This window comes from Pipistrellus kuhlii, unplaced genomic scaffold (assembly GCF_014108245.1).
Source record: "Pipistrellus kuhlii isolate mPipKuh1 unplaced genomic scaffold, mPipKuh1.p scaffold_m20_p_5, whole genome shotgun sequence".
Lineage (NCBI taxonomy): Eukaryota > Metazoa > Chordata > Mammalia > Chiroptera > Vespertilionidae > Pipistrellus > Pipistrellus kuhlii.
Genome location: NW_023425551.1, coordinates 17,310,826 through 17,335,028, shown reverse-complemented (window position 1 = coordinate 17,335,028; position 24,203 = coordinate 17,310,826). Strand labels below are relative to the sequence as shown.

General features: G+C 36.9%; 1 protein-coding gene across 1 annotated transcript; it reads right to left on the bottom strand.

The window, feature by feature from the left end:
- Window positions 1-493: 493 nt before the first annotated feature.
- Window positions 494-21,531, bottom strand: LOC118705492 (BPI fold-containing family A member 2-like). Its single transcript, XM_036414308.1, is given in 6 exon segments — window positions 494-684; window positions 687-737; window positions 940-1,023; window positions 1,026-1,213; window positions 21,247-21,351; window positions 21,455-21,531. Coding segments are annotated over 6 exon segments (696 nt in total).
- Between the last annotated feature and the right edge of the window lie 2,672 nt (window positions 21,532-24,203).

Below are 24,203 nucleotides of genomic sequence, written 5' to 3'. Positions count from 1 at the left end.
TATCTGACTTAGAGACATGAGGCTGCACGTTATCCTCTGTTCGTTTATTTTTTTCTCCTAGTTTTCCTTTTATTTTTAGATAAATGTGAGTCAGACAGATGAGACAAGAGTAATTTTTAGAAGCTTTTCCTTTGTAAGCTTTTGGGAACAGGGTTTTTCTTTCTTTATGGTCTGATTGGAAGTGCTAGTTGATTGCAAAGGAAGGACATGTAGAAGCAGATATTGAATCAGAATTAGGGGAAACAACTAAAATTTCTTATTAAAAGTTGAGTTTATTAGGCCATAATTATATGAAACTTAAAACTGAATTTGAAAATTGAAGTTCTCTCCAGATAATCAAGAGAGACAAGGAGAGACTTTGTAACTCTGAAAGGCTTTCCTAATTCAATAAGGAAAGTGGGATTAGAAGTAACTATTTTGGTGACTCTGTTCTTAGTGACAGGTCATATACATATTCAGTTCAATTTTAAATAATTACTTGACCAGGAACATTTTACTTAAAAAATAATGTAGATGATTCTTTGTTAAAGTTTATTGATGGTGTTCTGAATAAAATCCACAGCCAGCGTGGAAATGAAAATGCAGATGGATGGCATATCTGCTTCTGTACCAGGAAGGACACAGTCTTGCTCAGGAAGCTGGTCAAAGTGTCTGCAAGGTTGTTGATCAGCACATTGTGCTGCCCAACAAGGTGAGCGAGGTGTTGGCTGGGTCGCTGGTGCACTCTCCCTGGACCACTGTGGGAATGTCAGCCTGGACATTGGCTTTAATTTTGACACATCGATGAGAGAGAAACATTGATCAGCTGCCTCTTGCACACTTTGTACTGGGGATGTGCCCGCAACCAAGGTACATGCACTTGACTGGAATCGAGCCCAGGACCCTTCAGTCCACAGGCTGATGAGCCAAACCAGTAAGGGCTGGTTTAAATTTTGACACAAGTCAGGAGGTCCAAGAAAGCTTTCAGGTTGACCACCTTACCAATGAGAGGCAGGATCAGGGTGATGTTAGTGGTGATAGGAGCTTCAGGTTAAGGCCTTTGCCATCAGAACTCAGTTCGGCTGTGACATCCAGGATGTGGGAATTACTGATTTTCAACCTCAAAGCCTTGTCCTTAAAGGAAAGGATATTAGAAAGGGCATTTTTCACCAATTTTCCCACTTCCTGGACCTTCTGCTTGGCCAGTAGCCTCACCTTGGATTCCTGAAGAGGGCTGATGAGGAGGATTCCTGTGATGCCTCCAGCTCACTAATTCCCAGTTGCTTGACTATGTTTCCTTATAGTATCTTCCTTAGGGGAGATGCTGCCACCATTTAATTGGAGTGAAAGTTTGAGACCAGCCGGGAGACCCCTCTCGGCTATTCCTTACCTGCACAGTTAATACAGCAGTATTTATGCTTGCCACCAGCCACCCCAACAACAAAGGCCACTTCTATAATAATAATTTAAAAATGTAGATGAGGATCTTTAGGCCCCGAGGGTCTAAGAATACGGTCCAGTCTCAGTTGCAGAGTGGTAGATTCAAATAGAGTTTTCTCTGCTCTTAACCTGACCTGATGAAAGATGCCTGATGTGGTATCCTCTATCTTCAAGTACTGGGCACACAGATGAAGAGTACAGCACCTTGTGTCTCAGAGACCTCACAACCAGAGACACACACAGATGGTGAGAGATAGCTTGTGACTCTCTGTTATATCAAGTATAGATGAGGAACAGTCTCAGGACAGAGAAGGAAATGATCTGCTGGGGTTGAAGTGGAGCAGGTCAGCCATGATTTTATGGAGAAGGAGAAAAAAGCCCATTGAGCTGGGTGTTCCATGTGGACAAGGCACAGGAGATCATCTGAGACGGAGGGGAAATCTACACAAATTTTTTTGAAACAGTGGCATAGAAAATGTGTTTTAGGATTGCAAAATGAAATACAGGACACTTAATTCAATTAGAAGTTCAGATAAGCAACAAAAATGTGTTAATATGAATATATCCTATGCAATATTTGGAATATATTTATACGAACACATTCTTTGTTACTTATCTGAAAATCAAATTTGACCAGGCATTCTGTAAGTTTGCTGAATTTGGCTATGCTATGCTCTTGGACCTCATTGGAGGATAGTGTGCAAGGCTGGGATCATCAGGAAAGGTGCTAAGAGAGTTACCGTATTTTCCGGCGTATAAGATGACTTTTGAAAGGAAAAAAAGTCAACTGAAAATCGGGGTCGTCTTATACGCCAAGTATAAAAAAACTGGTGTTGCCTCGGAAGTGGGGGGTAGTCTTATACAGCGAATATAGGCCTAAACCTATGTCTTAACTGTAAAATTAGGGGGTCGTCTTATACACTGGAAAATATGGTAAGTTGAGACTTAAAGGTGGTCTTTGCCATCCATGGAACAAACAGGATTAAAACCAGAATTCCCTACTAATGAATATAAGTTTATCCTGTGACTGGGACGATTTATGCCACTTAATTAAAAACAACAAACAACTGAGCAAAGCATTATCTCTATCTAGTAAAAGGATTTTTCTGTTCAAGGAGTTATATAATAAAGTGACTTCCAAACAACTTTCAAGTAAACTACCAGTACCTGGTTATTTTTTTCTGCAAAAAAATTGAAAGAGAAAATGAGGAAATATTTGGATTAGAGAGGAGAGAATGAAATATTGATAAAACCACCAGGGTATATTTATATCACATATATGGTATATATGGATTTTTGGTTTAATTTTTAAGTGGGGGGAAAAACAGATAAAATTATATTATCTCCATGTAAATCTTATCTAAATCAAATAAAAGATATTATAATATGATTCAGTAGCATGGAATTCTTCCCAGAGTCACATAAGAAGGTATATTCCCTGAAGACAATTGGGAATCACTGTAGAAGGCAGGTGGCATTACATTTATTTAAATTTTGAATGGTACTAGATCATCAAAAAACTATTTTGTTACTGTATTTTTGCTGAACAATATCTAGAGTATCTATGAAATTGGATATTGTAACATGTCTTCTACCCTGTTTCCCCAAAAATAAGACAGTGTTAATTATTTTTTGCTCCCAAAGATGCGCTAGGTCTTATTTTCAGGGGATGTCTTATTTTTCCATGAAGAAGAATACGGTACACATTTATTGTTAAATTAAAATAAAGGAAATTTATTACCTGTATATGGTATGGTAGTACAGTAGTTGTCAACACAAACCAGACAAACTGTGAATCCTACAGTATCAAGAATTTACTCATTTATTCAATGACAATCATGTCATTATCTTCTGGAACATCATTATAACAATCCAATTCCTGAATTTCCTGGTGAATTTCTTGTGACTCTATTTCTTTCAGAATCAGTGGACCAAATCTCTCATGTTTAGCCTAAGGGGGCCTTATTTTCAGGGGATGCCATATATTTCACTTAGAAGGAAACCTGTAAGTAGGTCTTATTTTCGGAGGATGTCTTATTTTCAGGGAAACACGGTATATTCATCATGTTCACAGAAAGGAGGCTCCTAGACGTTTCAAAATAACATTTCGAAAATAGAATGGTTGCTGAGAGCAGTGACTGCATACCAATTGAGATTTTTCTCTTCCTCCTCATTAAATATGTGACTGTGTCTTTTATTTACGTTTCTCCTTGTTCTAGAAAGGATTTAAGGCAGCTCATAAATATGTGCGAGACCTATCACTCCTACACATGTGGCTGCTCAAGCATTTCAGTGATTGTACATTTCAAAGTTAAATGCAAATACTTCTTTCTCTATGACTAATGTGTGTGTGTGTTCTTCTGGGGAAAGTTATGCTCATCATTACATTTTTACTGACAATATTATTTTAATTTTATTATTTCATAGTGTCTATTGAACAATGGCATAAATTCCATGAGAACCGTAAACAAACATATTTTGAAAACTTTAAATATAAAGATTCTATTTGATATGGAGAATCTGTGTTGGTTTCACTTTTATTTAATAGAAATTCCATAGTCCTTACTTAAGCCTGTTTCACTTTAAGTGAGGTAAAGGAAAGACAGAAATCTAACTGTAGTAAATTCGATATGAGTTTCATCATTAACACTTTCATATAAAGACCAGATAAATAACCAAAAGTAGAAGTTGGTCATAGCAAATGGCTTTAATTCACTGTGTTTCCTGGATTATTTTTACTGTTAGGCATGATATTCTTACTTTAAAATAAAGTGCTGTTAGTTATCATGAATGTGAATTGATAAAAAGTTAGTCTGCTTTCAAATCTTCGTCTATTTGAGATCTTGCCTTACCTGGGAAAGGATTTAAACTTCATCAAGAATGGTTTAGAAACAAGAGTTTACCATACTGGAATAGAATATCTTCCTGATATTGTTTTCAATAGTTTGGTAGACTTCTTGGCAAGTGAGCTGGGGTTTTACTGAATATGATGGTGACAACATTGAGCTTCAAATGAACTTGACTAACTGGACAAATAGCTGAATCTCATAAAACAAAGTTTAATAAGAATAAACAATAAATACGTAACTTTGTATCTGGGTTCACAAAACCAACTGGAAAGATAGTTTATATTAAAAATTTTGGCCTAGGCTTTTAGGTAATAGTGAGTTCAAAATATCGGGTCTAGTAATAATTAATGTTGTTTTTAAACATTTGTTTAAAATTTTGCTTGGCGTTGACTTGTATTGACATAACCTTCAAACACGTGGTATCTACAGAACGTGTGAAGTGCAATTAACAAGTTTTGCTTGAAAAAGTTTGTGTTTGGTTTGTTTTTTGTTGCAAAACTAGGGCTAAGAAGATGGCGGATGAAGAGCATATTCGGCACTGCATGCTTTACGAGTTCCAATTAGGAAGAAAAGCAAGTGAGGCTGCAAAAAACATCTGTAGTGCTCTTGGTCAAGATGCAGTTAGCGCCAGAAAATGCCAGCATTGGTTTGAGAAATTTCGCGAGGGAAATTTTTCGTTAGATGACAAGAGTGGTCGAGGCCGTGTGTCCAATTTTGATCAAGAAGCTCTTCAAGCTCTATTGGTGCAAAATCCTCAAATTACCCAACAAGAGCTTGCGACAACTTTAAATTGTTCACAAAAAACAATTTCCAATCAATTGCGTGCACTTGGCAAAGTCCAAAAGTTTGGAAAATGGGTTCCTCATGAGTTGACCGACAATAACCGTAATCAAAGAGTCACAATTTGCAGTTCGCTCCTCTCTCGTCAAAACTGTTTGCCGTTTTTAGAGCAAATTGTTACCGGAGATGAAAAATGGGTACTGTATGTTAATTTGAAAAGGCGGCCTCAATGGTTGGACAAAAATGAGGCTCCACAGCCCACGCCAAAACCTGACTTGCATGCGAAAAAAGTGATGTTGTGTGTTTGGTGGAATTTTAAAGGAATTCTTCATTATGAACTTTTACCATCTAACCAAAGCATTACAAGTGCAGAGTATAGTGCCCAATTGGAAAGGTTAGCCCAAGCTTTAAGAGAAAAAGAACCCGCGCTGATTAATCGGAAGGGCGTAATTCTTCACCATGATAATGCACGACCACATACTGCAAGAATCACTGCTGAAAAACTGCGCCAGTTGGAATGGGAAGTTCTCCCTCAACCTGCATATTCTCCTGATATTGCCCCTTCCGATTACTGTTTGTTTCGTTCTTTGCAAAACTTTCTTCTTGGAAAAAAATTTAATAATGAAGAATGCCTCAAAAATGCATTGACCGAATTTTTTGCATCAAAATCACAAGAATTTTACAACAGAGGGATTAAAATGCTTCCTAAGCGTTGGGCACAAGTAGTAGAAAACAACGGCAACTATATTGTTGATTAAATTTTGTTGTATTGTTTAAATAAATTCGATTTTAAAAAGGTATTAGAAAACGACATTAATTATTACTAGACCTAATATCAGCAGAGTGGAGAGGCTGCCATAAGTCTCATAGGACTTAAGTAGGTCACTTCTGGAGAAACCTTTCTAGGCTAAGAAGGATGTGATAAACCCATTCAACATTCCACAGTTGCCAAAACATTTTTAAAATCCTGTTTATATCTAGAAACCACATTTCAAGAGAGCATGCTTTTATTTATTTATTTTTAATTTCTAAATATATTTTTATTGATTTCAGAGAGGAAGGGAGAGGGAAAGATAGAAACATCAATGGTGAGAGAGAATCATTGATCAGGTTGCCTCCTGCACTCCCCACACTGAAGATTGAGCCCACAAACCGGGCATGTTCCCTGACCAGGAATTGAACGGCAATCTCCTGGTTTATAGGCTGATGCTCAACCACTGAGCCACCCTGGCTGGGCTAAATTTTAATTATGTATTGGTTTCAACATACAGCTTAGTGGTTAGATAATCATATACTTTACATAGTACTCAATATTTCCAGTACCCAATATTTCCAGTACCACCATACATAATTATCATAGTATTATTGGCTATATTCCTTGTGCTGTACTTTACATCTCATGACTATTCTATAACTAGTAATTTGTACTTCTTAGTCCCTTCATCTCTTTCATTCAGCATCCCAATACACTCCTGCCCTCTGGCAAGAGAGAGAGCATGCTTTTAAAAACAAAAGATGTATTTGGTGAGAAGATAGATATAAAGGTATATCAAAAGGAGAAAAGCTACAGGAACACAAGTTATTTTATATAGCAGAAAAAGAGCTTTACTGTTAAAAAGGAAAATTTTTATTTTCCCTTTTGTCAAGTGTATACAAGGACCAATGAGTAGAAGTTTCCATATAGAGATGGAGTTACTGAGCATCCATCTTGTATAGACAGAATGCGCTGTCTTAGGAGGCCATAACCTCTTCCCTGATGGAGAAGCTGGGGAGAGATGAGTTATACATTGGATCTAGAGCTAGACTTTTGTAGTTAGTTCCCTTTTAATCTGGTATTTTATAATTCTAAGGATGTTTTTCTGGGTATGACTATCTTCTACAACAATCAGCAATCAGATATTTTAGGAAACTTAGGGACATTACCACCCCCCCCCCCCCAAAACCAAAAACAAACAAACAAACAAAAAAAAACACACACACACACAAAAAAAAAACTAAACTAGACTTTGTTATTTTTTATTGATTTTCTTTGAGAGAGAGAGAGAGAGAGAGAGAGAGAGAGAGAGAGAGAGAGAGAGATTTGTTATTCCACTTTGAAAGCATTCATTGATTAATTCTTGTATGTGTCCTGACTGGGGATGCAACCTTAATGTTTGAGGATAATACTCTAATCAACTGAGCTATCTGGTCAGGGCTAGACTTTGCTATTATATAGACAAAGCAGTGACAAAGCAACTGGCTGATTGACCACACAATTTAACTTTGATGCTCTAATTATCTAAAAAATGACTTATTTTTCTGGTTATTAGGTCATTTTGCCTACATACATGACTTTCAATATAATTCTCAATATAAACAGGCAAAATGAATCACTACAAATACACATAAAACTCTGGTCAAAATAGTTTGTAAAGTATATTAGCTATAAAATTCCATTATCATTAGAAATTTTGTGTTGGTTGCATTTGTGTACCATCTTTCTTCCTAGACTTTTAACATTCAGTGGAAAATCTCTAGATGACAAATGCTTGTGTTGTTTGAGCCAATGGTTTACTTGCTTCCAAGAATATTTGATATAAAATACCCATATGACAAAATAATTCAATTTAGAGTTTGTTTTAATAAGATTCATAAAATCAATTCTATGATCTTTTCCCCCCTTTCTATCAACAATCCCTCTAGTTTATATTTGTTAGCCACCAGCTGGCTTTTTTTCCCCCACCACAAATGACTTCAAACTGCAAGATAATTCTACAAAAAGAGATTCTCTCCAAATGTTACACGGAGCCAACTATGTCAGCAATGGAAAGAACTAGTACATTTTGTTTTGAAAATAAAAAAACCTAGATCCGGCAATTGGCCTACTTAAATCCTAAATACTCTTGGCTCCAGAATTCTAAGCGAAGAAGCTTACCTTTTCTTTTTTGCATTTATTTCTAAAACTATGAGATAAAAACTATGGACATCTTGATAAAGCATGCCTTCTATTGATAAATTTACATGAAAATGTAAAATATAGAATGCTAAGTTATAGTACAACTAGAGGCCGGGTGCATGAAGATTCATTGTACTGGAGGGGGGATGTCCCAGCCCAGCCTGCCCCCTCTCACAGTCTGGAGCCCTCAGGGGCGGAAGGCAGCCTGGTGATCAGGGGAAGGTGATGCCCCCATCACACCTCTGCTGCTGACACTGCCAGCAGCGCAAGCCTCAGTCAGCCCTGGTTACCTGAGCAGTGGGTGGCCCTGGGTGACTGGGCAGCCACTATCGAAGGCTAGCCTGCACCTCAGGCTCATCCTAGGTGGCTGAGAAGCTGCCATTTGAGGCTTGCCTGTGCCTTGGGCCGGCCCAGGGTCGCTGGGGGGCTGAGGAGACTGGGGGACTCCAGAGGCAGGTGCACAGAGTGGCTGGACCTGCTTGGGGGTGGGCTCGGCCATGCTGCACGCCTGCCACCCTGGAGAAGTGAGGGGACTGGGCACCACCATCTTGTGGCTGTGGGCACTGCCATCTTTGAGGTCATGGCAGTCAATTAGCATGTTCCCTCCTTATTGGCTGAAGGCGCTGCCACCTTTGTGAGGGCATGACAGTCAATCAGCATAGTCCCTCTTTATTAGATAGGATAGTATATATATTTGATCACCTAAATTAAATGGTTAGATGGTGTTGAATTTTTAGTAAGTAGGAGCCAAAATCATGACAAGAGTTTGGATGTATTCCTTAGTTAAACCTCTTGGCATTTAATTCCATTAATATCTTGCTTTTGTTCCTTTCTTGATATCTTATTATTACAAGGTACACTTAGTTCCAGAATTTAGAAATCAATTTACAGAACTCAATTTGTCCAGCCAGGCATTGTTAGGCAGAAAATCAGGTGGCATATTGTCTTCACTGGCTTATTTTCTCAATAAATACAAGCCAGTTCAACCCACTGCCTTCCAAATAAAATACTGTGTAAGAGTTGAATGTATATCCCTTGAGATATGAACTCAGGGACTTGACAAATTCAAAAGGGTTGAAAAATCATCTTGAAAGAACTTTAGATTTTTAGTTCTCTGGGAGACAAAAAGAGGCTGCCCGTTTTTTATGTGTTCTGACAAACTCCTACCATATTAGGGGTGCACTTGAAAGCACCTCAGTGCGTACTGTGTTGGTTAATCAAAAAACACATGCTTACATTTGGAGCATGCAGTTTTGCAAAACAAAGCACTGCTAACTAAATATGAGGTCTCATGGTTACATATCATTTTAATAGAGCCACCACTGCTAAGAACCATAACTTTTAATTCATGACAAAGAGCTTAGATCCTGCATGTTGAATAGTTTCATCCTAATTACTTTGTCAGAAAAGCCAGTGGAAAATTAGATGCACCCCACCAGGCAATAAATATATCAAACCAAACAAAATTTAAACTAGAAAACAATCAACTCCTTTTCTTTGTTCCTTCAAAGGAGAAGCGGATTAGACCTTTTTAAAAAAAAAAAAAAAAAAAAAAAGATCAAGAGCATTTTATGGGAAATTCAGAAAGAAAACTATTTGGACTAAATTCAAAATGTTATGAATAGTACTTTCTAAGTAATGACACATATCAGCAGTATTTGTAACCATAAGAACAATGTGATAAATTTTAATCACTTGGGACTCCAGCTCTGTGGGAAGTGCTTACTACACAGACATCATTTATAGGTTTCCAGTTATGACCTACGTCTAAAAGACATTTTAATGATAACTAGAGAGAGTAGATAGATTGTCTTCCTAGAGTGTTGAAGTTCCTGCTTGTTGTCATCCTCAGCTCTTTGAAAGAGCAGAGGCTTTCAAACGTACTCTTCAGTCTAGCAATCAGGATGCAAGACCAAAGGGATGGAACTAGCGAAGATAAAATATGCCAGAAACACACACTCCTCAGGATTTCCTGTAGGAGTCTGACCGAAATAAAGTAATATTAATAAATATAAATTCTGGAAGACTATTACCAATAGAAACAAGGTCCTGAAATGTACCTCTGAAATTCTTTTAGTTTCCTCAGGCAGGACAACTATTTCAATGAAACTGTGCAAAATATTAGACCCCTCCCATGGGGACAATTGCTTTAAATTATACTAACTATTCAAAGACTGTAATAGACATGCTAAGAAGGAGTTTAATTAGTTGTACTCTGTAAATCATGAGCTCACTTGAAGTCCTTTGACCTCTTGACCTTGAAAACATTTTGAGACAAAAAAAGTGTAGTTTGTAAGCATTTTAACATCAAAAAAAATATGCAATTGGTCAATTTGGGTTTGGTTTTCAAAACCTCTTTTCCCTGTCTTTACTGCTTTTTTTTTAAATTTTTTTTAATTTTTTTTTTTAAAGAAGAGATACTCAGGTGATGCAGATGGAATAAAAGAGTAAAGAAATCATCAAGGAAGTTAAGACTTGCCTTCTTGAACCATAAAGAATTGTCACTCTCAGATTTCATCTCAATAATTTGAAAACCATCTCTTTGAATGTAGCTTAAAGTCAAGTAATATTTCCTGGCCGGCCCAAGTTTTCTCATGAGGTAAGACCTCTCAGAATTTGAGTCCTTGGCCTCTCTGGACTTCCATTCTATGCTGAGCATGTGAATCACCTCTTATAGCTAGGAAGACATGGCTTTCAGCAATTTCCCCCTCATAGCATTTGGCCACCAACAATGTAGGGAAATGAAATGACTGCTGGCTCTTTTCCTTCTTGTTGCATTCTGCTTTCAAAAAGTATTTTACTCTACAGAATATATTTTTCCTTAATAGAATTATGGAAGACAGTAAATGTAATAACCCACTAAAACTAGCAATTTGACAATCAGTTGGCATAAAGTCTTGTTTTACAAGGTTATTTTCCCAGTAGAACCAATCACAAAGGTGCTTGTCTTTTTCAGCTTTTGGTGAAATCAGCAGATACTAAAATCAGAGAATGTTAAGAGTAGAAGGTGGGTCAGTAATCTCTCCTCTTGCCTTAAAGAGTAAATAGATACAAGAGAACTAAAGAGACTTTTATTTTCTAGTTGTTAAAATTCTAAAGTATGTTCTTTTTTTTTTTAAAGCTCATTTGAAAGTATGAATAATTAAAGAGGTAGCATATCAAAGATTGTCACCAAATGAAATCCCCAAACATGTCACTAGAGCCATATTTTAGAGGGCTCTCAATATCACTGTAATATTAAAATGTAAGAACTGGTACTAAGTCAACAAAATAAATTACTCAGAATCCATGTTTGCTAGTGGACATAATGAAGCACCAGGATTCATTGTATTTGTTATTTACTTCTAAAGATGAGGCTAGAATGCAGCTGTTTTAATTATAACATGCCCAGCTCTGGCTCAGTTCACTACACAACTGTTCTCTAGAAAACAAGGCCCTTCCTCAACCAGGCTAAGCTGTAAGGACAACCAATGACAACCTGGCCTCAAATGAAGGGGCTTAAGTTAACCTGAGATGTTTAAGTCATAGAATTTTCTAGTTTTCAGTGGCCTTAATAACCTAGACACTTCCCTACTTCTCTTATCCCACCAATGAGTGGGTGTCTCAATGACTTGCCTAATCCACCAACCCAGATCTCCTGATTCAATGGCATATATATATATATATATATATATTTTTTTTTTTTTTTTTTTTTTTTTTTTGCTTTTAGAAGCCCACAACCATGGTTGATTTTTCTTGTTGTTATTGTTAATTCTTTTTTCTACTCTTTTTCTTTGCTTTTAATTTTTAAAATGAAAAATCTCTTTAAGCTAATGGAAAGTCATGTTGGCAGAAACCTTTTTCTAAATGCTTTTTATTTTCTCTCAGTCTACTCTTTCAAGAATGCTTATCTTATGAGAAAAGACCTTATCATGAACTGAGTGTCTGCAGAGCTGTTGAAAAGACTGAATGATTATAATATAGCAGAAGAATGATATCCAACACCAACTTCTTGGTTGGGTTAACTGATTACACTTTCTGTGATTAATAAACTACCCTATAGATTAGCAGTGAGAACTAGTTATTTAACCATAACTATGGCTTAGCATACATGTGATAGGCTATCTACTCAAGGAGTCTTTTGAACTAGAGAATACTTTCAGTGTTTTCATTTCAAGTGAACACCATCATTGTAGCCCTTTCTGTTCCCTCTTTATGGCTGTGGATAAAGTCTAGATAAGGGAGCTCTGAAATTATGTATTTAATTCAAAACTTTGTGAGACAGGAAAATTCCAGTACATGACAAACTGTGCTCTCTCAGTTCACAAGACCTTTATTGCAGATCCTAGAGTTCAGGTTAACAAAGATATAAGGATAATAATCAGCTATCATACATTATAAGAGGAAATGAGTCGAAGGAAGAAGGTACATTATAGTTGATGATAAATGCTATCTTATAAATGACAGAGGTTTGTATCTGACCCCAAGGACTAGCATATTTATTAATTGCTTTTGACTTTTTCATTCACAGAGATGTTTATTGTTGAACAGTCGATCTAAACCGCACTGTACTTTTGAACTTCCCATTCTAACGGGAAGGCCTTGTCAGAGAGAAATAGGAATTTGCACAGATTTGAGAAGTGATGTAAGATACCACATACTGTGTTTTACAGTCTTTGAAGCTCGGACCCTCCCCACATATAACACACACATCATTCCAACACTCACAAAGCATAGCTGTGATGAAAAGATCCTCTGAGACTGAAATTATTCAACCACTGTCCCAGCTCTCGCTCATCTTCCCCCTCACCAAAAACTTCCTCCGTGAACAGGGAGGAGGTGTGGCCAAACCAAGGGTCAGAAATCATTAGCCACATTATTACTGACTAGGAACTGGGACTTGCAAGTCCTTCTAAGCTCATCCGGGCACAAAGATCAGTTTTTATAACATTTGCTCTCATTTAAAGGGCATCCTTTTCTTCATTTTATATGCATATGAGAGCATCAGCTGACTTAGTGAGAGTTCTGTGTATCATAGATTCTCACATGAAATAAAAATTTCTATTGTTAGAAAAACAGGAAGCATTCTTAAAATTTCTATCCCTAAACTCCTCTTCCTTCTATCAAAACTGGCTTAACAGAGGGTCAATAGGATTCTGTTTTAGAAATACCATCTTCCTTTCTTTAGCACAAGGATATCTTCTATTGTTGGCTGCTGTCCTCAATTTGCATGAAGTAGTCTCTAATTGACCCATGGTGTTAGTTTTAAAATAACGTATCAGAATGTGAAAGTTCTTTCTTTCGTCAGAGTGAAAAGATCCCTGTAACAATGAACAGAATTTCATTTTCCATTAAGATAATTTGAACTCTCTGTAATTAATGACTGGATTTAAAAAAACAACAACACAGCAGCAACAACAACAACAAACTACTCAGATATTTTTCCAAGACTCACAATCTGAATCCCTCTCATTTCGTCAAACCTCCCACTAGACAAGTAGGAAAGACAAACAAAGCAACAGACCCCTGGGTTGTCCACACTGACAAGACTGCAGACCCCGGGATTAGAGTGTTTCATCCCCATATCCAATGTCTCCCAGAAGGACATTTAGTAGGAGGAAAGAGGAAACATGAGGTTAGGAACTTAGAAAGATTGGGCAGATAGTCAAAGCCCTGCATGGAGGAGGCAGCCTGTAATTCATTAGCAGAGCATCTCCCAGGGGCCCCTGCAAACATCCTCGAGTAGAAAAGACAGCAGAGAATCCTGACAGTTGAGGCTTGCATCATGCCTGTACCCACTGCCAGCCAGGGTGTTGCTCAAGGTGTGTTGGAGAGAGTCCAGGACATGCTGAAAGTGTAAAAGCCTTACATCAACCTTTGCTGAGCTGAATACATGGAGAAAAATACCATTGCCATGATTGTTTCACACAAGAGTCAGTGTGATAAGGGGAAGGGACACGAAAATGTGTATCGTGACATTTCAAATGTAATTGAAAATTGATCAGATGAATAAGGGATTGCTTAGCAGGCGTGGGGTACCACAGGCATGCTTTAGGACAATAGAGGGAAAAGCTCTTTGCTTTCAGTGAGAACTTACTGAAAAAGCCCAAGGATTTCATGCTTATATTTACCCCAAAGGTAAATATCCTAAGGATGAATATAATTTTGTTGGCGAAAGATGAATTTGTTTTGACTTTGCATTTTTGGTCTGTTATGGAATAATTTACTACTCTCTGGTGGCTGTATTTGTTTAAAAAAAATACTACACTAACCCAAGAGTTCACTGGATGCTTCTGAGCCTCAGACTCTCTGACATCAGCAGGATAACAGTAGGCATGATCAGGAAGGGCCTTAGAGATCATCCCATCTAGTGGTGCTCAATCCCCGCAGACACAGTGCCCCTGGGAATTATATATTTTGTCACTAGAAGTCCAATGCGCTATCCATTGCGCCACAGAGCCCGCTGAATTACATATTTTGTACCATCCTCTTTATTAGCTGAAATAAATTTCACAGATAGTTTCCACCTGCACACATCATTTAAAAATCTTTAACAAACACCCTAATTATCATAAAAAGGGGGAATAAAAGAAATAGTAATTTAGTATAAAACAACATGCTTTTCAAAATGTGACAATTTGGGCAAAACCGCTTTAGAAGGTACTATGAAGTAGTCTGAAGCTTGCTTCCACTTCGGATGAAAGAGTGTGGATGTAAGTGAAGATAATATTCATGTGTATATTGTCAATGCCTTCTCTTATATTGGCGTTTTGAAATATGAGCTAAACAATTATATTTTTATGAAAATTTAGATTTACCATTTTTAATAATGTAAAATGTAGTAATATAGTTGTATTTTATTAGCAACTCAAACACCACAAGACATTTGCACTTTTGGGGAAAGCAATTACATTAAAATTTGATTAACATGATTTATATTTTCATACAAAACAGAATTGGCTTCTAGACTTAGATGCTGACATAGAGGGTTTTCTCCTACATGTGGAGACATTTCCCGGTGAGACAGTCCTATGTATAACAGAACATCAGGATCCTTGGGCCAGACTCATGCTCTTATCTCAGATCTTTGTGGGAGTCATAATTGTTCCTTTAATTTTCTGAATATTTCTGTACCCAGGTTTTGAGAGCTACAATTTTAGTTTAGTCTTCTCAATCAACAGATATATAACTGAGGCACCTGAGAGGTTAAATTCTTTCTTTGTTCAGTATCACGCAATGAGTTTGTGCCAATTCTTATGCTCATGGATTGATTGATCCTTAATCTAATTGATTTCAAAGTTTCTATGAAATTTCTATAGTGGTTTGAACCCTTACATCTAATTTGCTTTCTTCTATCCTGCTGTCTTTCCCTTGGGCCCACCCTCTAGCCATACTATCTTCCAAACACATTGTCAATTTGCCACTTTTGTATTGTTTTTTACATTTTTCCATGATCAAAGTGTCTTCTCTGGTCATGTTTTTATTTTTTAAGTATATTCTGTTCCACGAAGAATTCCCTGGCACCCAAACCTGAAATGGTTAACTTTTATAAAATTCCTTGCTTGTCAATTCATTGACTTGCACCGTTTTGAGAGTGTGGTTACCTAGTCAACACATTGTCCAGGCCTCCTGCTTTGCCTGTGATCTGCCCACCACTTATCACAATGACAGAGTAGGTACTTGGAGTCAGTTCTCTGTTTTTATTGTGGAATCATTGCAGTGTACTTAGTCCTCCACCAAAGGAATGTGCATCATTGAAGTGAACTCAACTTGTTCATCCCTGGAGCACAATGTTAGGCAACATGGCTGTGCTGGGGAACATCTGGGAAGAAACAACAGAGACATCAATCTGGCTTGCAGTGGTCAGGAAATGAAGTGGTTCATTCCTAGCAACGGCCCATTTCGTATTTTGGAGGCAGAGATATAAACAATGGCAGGCTCTGTTAAAAGCAGCTGCAGTCACAAGTCTCCCAACAAGCTTCATATGTGCAAAGTACAGGAAGGAGTCCGGGTACCATATTGGGCTTCTCAGTCACACACGGGGAATGGAGCAATCACTGTCAGTGGTGTCATCTTTGAATACGGTGCAGGACAACGCATTCATATCCCACTTGCCATGTGAGTGAAGGTGGAAGAGAAATGGGGTAGGGTCACTGACACCAGCTGGTCATTTGTTAGGCTGTTTGTGAACCTTCAGCAAAATCTGAACCGAGATTTCATCCTTGAACAAAACAAAAATTTACGTTGAAGTAGAAAGTAGCCCTCAAATGAAATTATCACCAATTTTTATATTATATCTCATTTCAGGCTTTATTTTTTTCCAAGTGTCTGCTGATTTGTTGTCAGGCTGTTTGGGTTATCCCCTTCTCATCTGAACGTTTTATTGTGAAAGTGCAAAATATGAGTTCTCAAATGATGTATTAGGCATATAAGTAATCAGGGGAGAAATGTAGTTAAACCCATGTATTCTTTGGAAATATGCATAAATATTTACAAATTATAGAATTAAATCCAACTTTAAAAAAAATGAATTATATCCCATTTTCTTACACATGAGAAATATCAAACCTTGGAAAGCAGTAAGACAGCAAAGCAAAAACACTAAGAAAATTGATTCACAACCCAGCAAAGCAATTTCATGTAATTTTCACCATTTCTCTCCCTCTAACATCTTTATAGACTTACACATCTGAAATGCATTTTTCACACTTGTACATAATTTTGATATTAATTTTGACAAGTATCTGTGCTTCTGGACAGAGGTGATGTCAAGTCAATGCTTTCTTAAATGTTAAAGACACCATTCATCATATTTCTGGCTTCTTGGGTTTGTGATTCATAGTTCATGATACTGAATTTCCAAAGTTTAATTTTTGACGTATTTTTTTTACTCTTCCTAGAATTTGCCTCAATATACATAAATGAAAGCAGAGCTTGTCTGTCATCAGCCTGGACAATGACTGACCCTGCAGAAGTGATCATCTCTGGACTAGTCAAGGTCATAACGCTTTCATTATTACTGCTTTGTGTGGTTTGTTTAAATAGCAAATTCTATTTGGAAGAGATACTTTTAATTTAGAAGATAAATATTTAAATAATTATATTTGGCTGTTGCATAGCTTAATAGCATTTTGCATTAACTGAATAAACATCGAAAACACTAGAGAAAATGACACAGAGAATGGATAAACTTAGAATGGAGAGGATGGGAAGAGGATTCATTATTTCAGGAGTATGGATGGTGATCTCTAAACATAATAAAAAACTATTGTTTTGTGCTGTTTTTAATCAGAAGACAAAGGTTAAACTTGATTGTCAATGATGTTGTTTTCTATTCTATCAGTGAACATACAGTCATTATTATTATTATTATTATTATTATTATTATTTTTTGGAAGGGAGGCTCATTCCCACTCTTAAGTGTCTATAGCTAAAGTGATGCACACTAGCCTTCCATGGCAGTACTGTGAAGTAATAACAAAGCACAGGGCCTGTCTTGTCACACAGAGCTGCCTGTGAAGGGGGATGCACACAGTGATTTCTCTTGATGAATGATTTCTCCTGATGAATGAAAAGAATCCTCTTCAGGGACAGGTACAAACTTGTTGAACAATTTTTGTTGTTGTTGTTGAACAATTTTGATTGAATCGATTGACTCCATGAAAATGGGCAGACAGTATATATATATTTTAAAGCAACATTAATTCCTTTTGACCCCAAACAGCTAAAATGACCAAAACAACTGGTCATTTCAATCAATGCAGGCAAACCATGTGTATATTTAGACAAAGATTCATAGAGCCAGGAGGTGGGTTCTGAAGGGAGCACATATAGAAAGCGGAGATGGATTCCCACAGATCTTAAGCTGCAAGAGCTGTCCCAAGGCCTGGGCTTACTTTCAAGAGTGACAAGTACACATTCCAGAGAAGAGTAACTTACAAGAATATGATGTGGGCTGAAAAGAAAACAAAATGTCAGTTCTCACTTACCAACAATGTTAGCCAGAGCAGAGGAATTTGGTACTTCATTCTCCTTTGACCTAACTTTCCAATATAGATTTTCAGAATGATTTCTATGGGCAGCCCCAGCCAGCTTGCCCAGTGGAACCTTGTCCCATATACCAAGAAGGCTGTGGATTCAATTTTGGTCAGGCCATGGGTTCCATCCCAGGTCTGGCGTTTATGGGAGGTAACTGATTGATGTTTCTCTCTCTCTCTCTCTCTCTCTCTCTCTCTCTCTCTCTCTCTCTCTCTCTCTCTCTCTCTCTCTAATCAATTAAAAATGATTTCTGTGAGCAGAAAGCATACTAAGAAGGATTAGTGACAATTCTTTTGTACTCATAAACAAACCATCTGGGTCACTCTCTGTGACTATCTATTGCATGGGACTGTACCAGGCTCAGAGTTTTTCACAATACTCCAGGCATATGACCCATAACTGAGGTCAAAGACATTTCCCAGGTCTTGTTCTAGGTGAAACAGTGATGTGCAAAGTATCCTTATTAATATAATCAGACTCCTCATTAGTCTAAAGAGGGCTACGTATTGCTTTCCCCCCCAATGTACCCTTCAGCTTCCTTTTAACACACAATTCCACATCTGTCCCTCCTCAAAATGAGGTTATTTCTTTCTCTGCTCACCCTCTGGCACTTAATGCCTGCCTAACTCTTTCACTCAAAATTCTGCTTATCCATTTAGACACCTCAAATGTCACCCTTTAAGATATTGTTTAAAGGAAGGGTTCCTCCAACCCTCCAACTAAATTTATCTCTTTAAATTGTTCTTTCAATATCTTTATGCTTGATACATTCAACTAGTGTGAAAACATTTCAGGGAAGGAAAAAGATAAAAATAAAGTTTTATCATGTATTCAAGATTTTTTTTACAGTATTTAAAAATAACTTATTGCTTCTTATACTAATAATAAATATTATTAAAAAATGAAAAGAATGGCATTTCTACTACTGGTATATATCCTCCCATTATGTTTATCTATGTGTGTGCATACATATTTAGATATATGACATTTTTTACACAAATGAGACCACATAATAAAACTGTTTTTAAACTATTTATTTTTGGTGTATTGATATACACTAAACATAGTTCCAGGTTTAAAAAAATATGCCTGTATTGACTTTTCTAGAGAGAGAGGAAGGGAGAGCAAGAGAGAGATGGAAACATGAATGCGAGAGGAAAGTATTGGTCAGCTGCCTCCTGCAGGCCCCCCACTGGGTATAGAGCCCACAACTTGGGTGTGTACCCTGACCTGGAATCAAACCAGTGGATCTTTGAGGTTACAGGATGATGCCCAACTGAGCCACATTGGCCGGGGCCCAATATCCTCTTCAAATTAGGATATATACTTTTTTACACCTTTGCCATCAGGTTGGGGAATACCATTATGCATTTATTTGTTTTCCAATATGATTGTATAATACATTTAAAAAATGTGTTTGAGCATTTTATTTTATTTTTTTTCTTATTTTATAAATTAACAGTTATTATTCATTGTACATTTGAAATAGCAAGCATTAGTCTCATTTTTATTGACTTGGAAAGCTTTTTTGAATATTAAACAGATTGACCATTTGTTTACCATTATACAATATTGCAAATATTTTCCTAAATGTTTCTTGCCTTTTTAAAAACTCTACTTACAATTGGATTTTGTTGTTTTTTAAACAGATAAGGCTGAACAGTAATAACTTATATTCCATTTTATAATATTTGCAAATGTTTTTATTTTTATATACAAACAATGTTAATCTGCTTAAGTTTTTAGCAGTGAATTTTTATTTAATTAGCTGGCATGGAAAACTAATAACCATTTAGTCTGCTTTTCTGGTAAAATTATATAATTGAGTCCAACCTGTTTTTTTTTTCTAGGAGTTTGAACCAATTAGTAGTTGTAATTAAAGACAAATATAATGAGTTAGGAAAACTTGGATTTTCTCATCATTTGCATTTAATTTTCATGATTAAACTCATGTCATAAAACAGGAATTATGAAACAGTGATGGAAAAGAAATATAGGTAAATGCTGTACTTTATAACCCTGTGAACATAAATGAAATATCAAACTAACATTTTCCCAGGTGAGTGAAAGACCTGGTGCCAAGTTTTCATGCAGGAAGAGGTGAGGCTGACTTAGCCTCCTGCGTGTGAGAGGCAGAGAACTAATTTAGGGTATTTGGAGATTTAGACGTGTGTGTGTGTGTGTGTGTGTGTGTGTGTGTGTGTGTGTATTGAAGGTGGACAGGGGCTAGTCTCTAGTTAATTGCAAAATAATAGATCATATTACTTGTCTCTCCTTCCCTTTCTTTTTGCTCTTTCCATGTTACATGGCAGCCAGGGTAGGAGCAGCTTGGGTGGTAATTAGGCTGTCTCTGCCCACATTAATAACTGCTGCAGGGGACCTAGCTATCGTATAACCCTTGTTTAGATCTCCCCAGTGTGGGATTTGATGCTAAGCCTTCTAATGGACACATAATAAACTCTCTTGGGAAGACTCCTTTTCCTTGCCATTACTACAGCAAGAGAAGTGGTTTTCATTTTGCCTTCACAAAATGATTCTTACTCAAATGACCTCTGTATCTTCAGCCATAGCTTATTGGGCTAAGTCTTTTTTAAGAAAAAGCATGACAATTTTTCATCAAAGCACTTGTTCTTATTCCCGAATCCCCAACAAAGCCACTGATCTGTGCCAACTCATAGTCAGTCTTTTCATCCTCATCCTCTCTCAGCCTCCGATGATTAGGAAAGGAGCAAGATCTGTTTCCTTTGGACAAAATGTCTTAAAAATAAATGTGTTAGAAATATACTTGTAAGGTGATTAAATTTCCATAAGTACTTTGCATTTGATTAGTGAAAAATATGGGTAGAATTTGTTTAAATAATACATTTAAAATTACATTGGTTAATTGTCCAAGAAAATTCTCCTGCAGGTTTATTTTATATAAATTGAGAATGGCTATGTCCAAAGATTTTTTTGCAACTACCCAAGAGTTTATTAGCAGGAGCCAATCCAGATATTCATATGGCATATAATTAAATTCTTACAACACCAATGTTAGAGTTATATTTCTTCACCTGTTTGTTTTTCCCCCTCACCTCCAGGATTTTTACAGGAACCCTTGGCTTCTTGTTATCATAAAAGTGGGGTGGAGAATGCTATTAGCCCATGGGAATGATTGACTGAAAAATGTTGATGTTCGGATGTTAGGGAGAGTTCAGACAGAGACATTTTCAGGAAAGGGGCTTTCTCAGTGCTCCTAAACCTCACCTTGTGGATTTCTGCCTGCATGTAGGGCCTGCTTTGAGTTCTGTAGTCTCTCTCATTATCTCTGGTTTTGCTTTATCTGGTTTGCTACCTGTGTTCAAAAGTGTCCTGAAAAATAATAAATGGAAAATTGCAGAAATAAACAATTTATGTTTTAAATTGTTTAACATTTTTAGTAACATGATGAAATCTCTCACTTTCACACATCAACCTGTCGGGACATGAATTATCCCTCTGTCCAACGTATCCACACTGTAGACATTGCACGTCTGTTAGCCACTTAGCCATCTTGCTTTTAAAATCAACAGTCACAGCCTTGCAGTGCTTGTGTTCATGTAGCTCTTATTTTACTTAACTATGGCTCCAAAATGTAAGAATAGTGATGATGGCCATTCCAAAGAGAAACCATGCAGTGCTTCCTTTAAGTGAAAAGGTGAAAGTTTTTGACTTAAGAAAAGAAGAAAAATTGTATGCTGAGGTTGCTAAGATCTATAGTAAGAACCAATCTTCTATCCATGAAATTGCCTAATTTATAAGTTAAACTTTATTACAGGTCTGTGTATATAGAACAAATATCTCTCTATAAAAAGAAGCTAAGTGACCAGAATGACTGGAATGACTGGTCACTATGATGAGCACTGTGGCTTGCCAACAGGCCTGATCAGGGGTGAGTAGCAGGCCAACCTTCCGAGGCCCCTGCCCCAGGTGTCCTTGTCCCCAATTAGCCCACCTACCTCTATGGGGGCAAGGCTGGCGGCCAACCTTCTGCATCCTACTCCCCTCCCCCCCTGCCACCCCCTTCCAGCCCAGCCCCAATTGGCCCCAATCAGGGCAGCCCAGCCAGACCCTACCCATGCACAGATTTGTGCACTGGACCTCTAGTATAGATACAGTATAAGGTTCGGTACTATCCAAGGTTTTAGTTACCCACTAGAGGTCTTCAACCATGAATAAAGGGAGGGGGACTACTGTATTGAAATAAGTAAGAGATTGACATTTCCCCCATAACTAGAGCACAAAATTCTCATTGAGTTTGACTTTTGATGTATTACAGAAGTCACTTTGCTATTACTGTATTTTGATTATAATAGGCATACTTGACTCTGAAGCTGAGCATGGGAATCAGATCCCATGCGAAAAGCTCTAAGAACTGCTGGTAGACATGAGCTAGTGTGCACACACCCACCCTCACACCTGCTCATGCTCACATATCTTCAACTCCTTAAGAAGCATCAGTCAAGAAAGATTTCAGGAACAACTTAAATAGTGACTTTAAAGGAAGGTAGTCACGGGGCCCCAACCTAAAAGCATGAAATATCAGATTAAAAAAAATTTATTTTAGTAAGTTTGACAGATGTCCTCAAACTGTATTTCTATAACACAGAAGTAGAGTCCTTTTGAGAAGACAAAAATAAATATTTTATTTTCTTATAGAGCAAGAATATAAGTTAATTAAGCCTATTACCATAAGTGAAAAACCTCAGTAGTTTTGCAAATGCTAATGGGAAAGCATCATTTGTTTGCATTTCTGCTTTCATTTCTCTGCACTCTTTCTTCTTTAATTTATCATTTAGATAGTTCATAATACCTAACACAAACACCTAATCACTTTAGTATCTGTTAAGTCATAAAATACATATTCAGGCAAATTGAACAATAATTTAGTTTAATAAAAATATACTCTGAATATTTGGGGATCAGAAAATATTTTCCCCTTAAGAATGGCCTCACAAATAAATGAATTAATTATTTTTAACATGAAATTGATGAGTATTTTCACTAAAAACAGAATAATTCTTAATCTTCACGTGGAGCCATTTTTTATTAAAGGTACAACTATCTGCAGTAATGTTATATGTTTTGAAGCAGAATTTAGTTCCTCAGTGACATTTAGGCAGAGGCATAAATATCTACGCAAGGTTAAAACATCAAAAAAATATAGAATATTTTTAGTTCAGTCGCAGTAAAGCATAAGAATGTCAACTTTATTGGAAAGGGAGAATGCAAACATTAATAATTATCTAACATCTTCAGGAGGAACAGAATCAAAAGAAAGTGTTCTGGACAAGGAGGAAAAGGGAGGAAGCCGAGTAGTGATATAGTGTAAGAAAAATAAGGGTAGCCAGATGCAGGGTGCATTCACATCCTAAGATTTGTGAAAGTCAGTAAAGGGGGTAGGGGGTCAAATATATGATGATGAAAAGCGACTTGACTTTGGGTGGTGACCACTCAATGCAACATACAGATGATATAGAATTATGCACTTTCTAAGGTAAATTTTCTATGTTATAGGCCTGGTTCAAGGAAATAAGGAAAAGTAAGCTTATTGTGGTTACCTAATAACCACATCCATATGTTAGGCATCCATATGTTACCTGGTAACAAGCCCTCTATTACATGTTAGGATGGACAACACTTAGGCTGTGAATAATCTGAATATATATGAATGATCGTTAGCCAAGATCTTTAATATGTTAAATTATTTTCTTAAATTCTAAGGGTGTAAACTGTAATAAGAACAGAATTCCTTTTGGTCAATATATAGTACATACTTACTTTTTATTATTTTTACCAATTTTTATATTTCTAGCTTTTCTAATCCTCCTTCCTAAATAAGCAAATTAATGGGAACAAGTATATCATTGTTCCTTTTACACAACACAATACGTTAGGCTTTACATCATCTAGGTATCTGCTCTTGTGCTCCACAGTTGCTTGAATTATTTTTCAGTCACTTGGAATTAACTATAGTTTTTTATTTTGCAAATGTCATTAAATTTATTGAATCATGCTTTCTAATGGATATACTTTTCTGTGGCTTATTTTTTCCTCCTCGTTACCACCTTGCCTCCTCTGCTAACTCCACCCAAGTCACTTTCATTACCATATATTTGACCCCCTTTTACCATTTCTACCTCCTCTCACCCTCTTGTCCCTGGTAACCAACCTAGGGTTGTCTG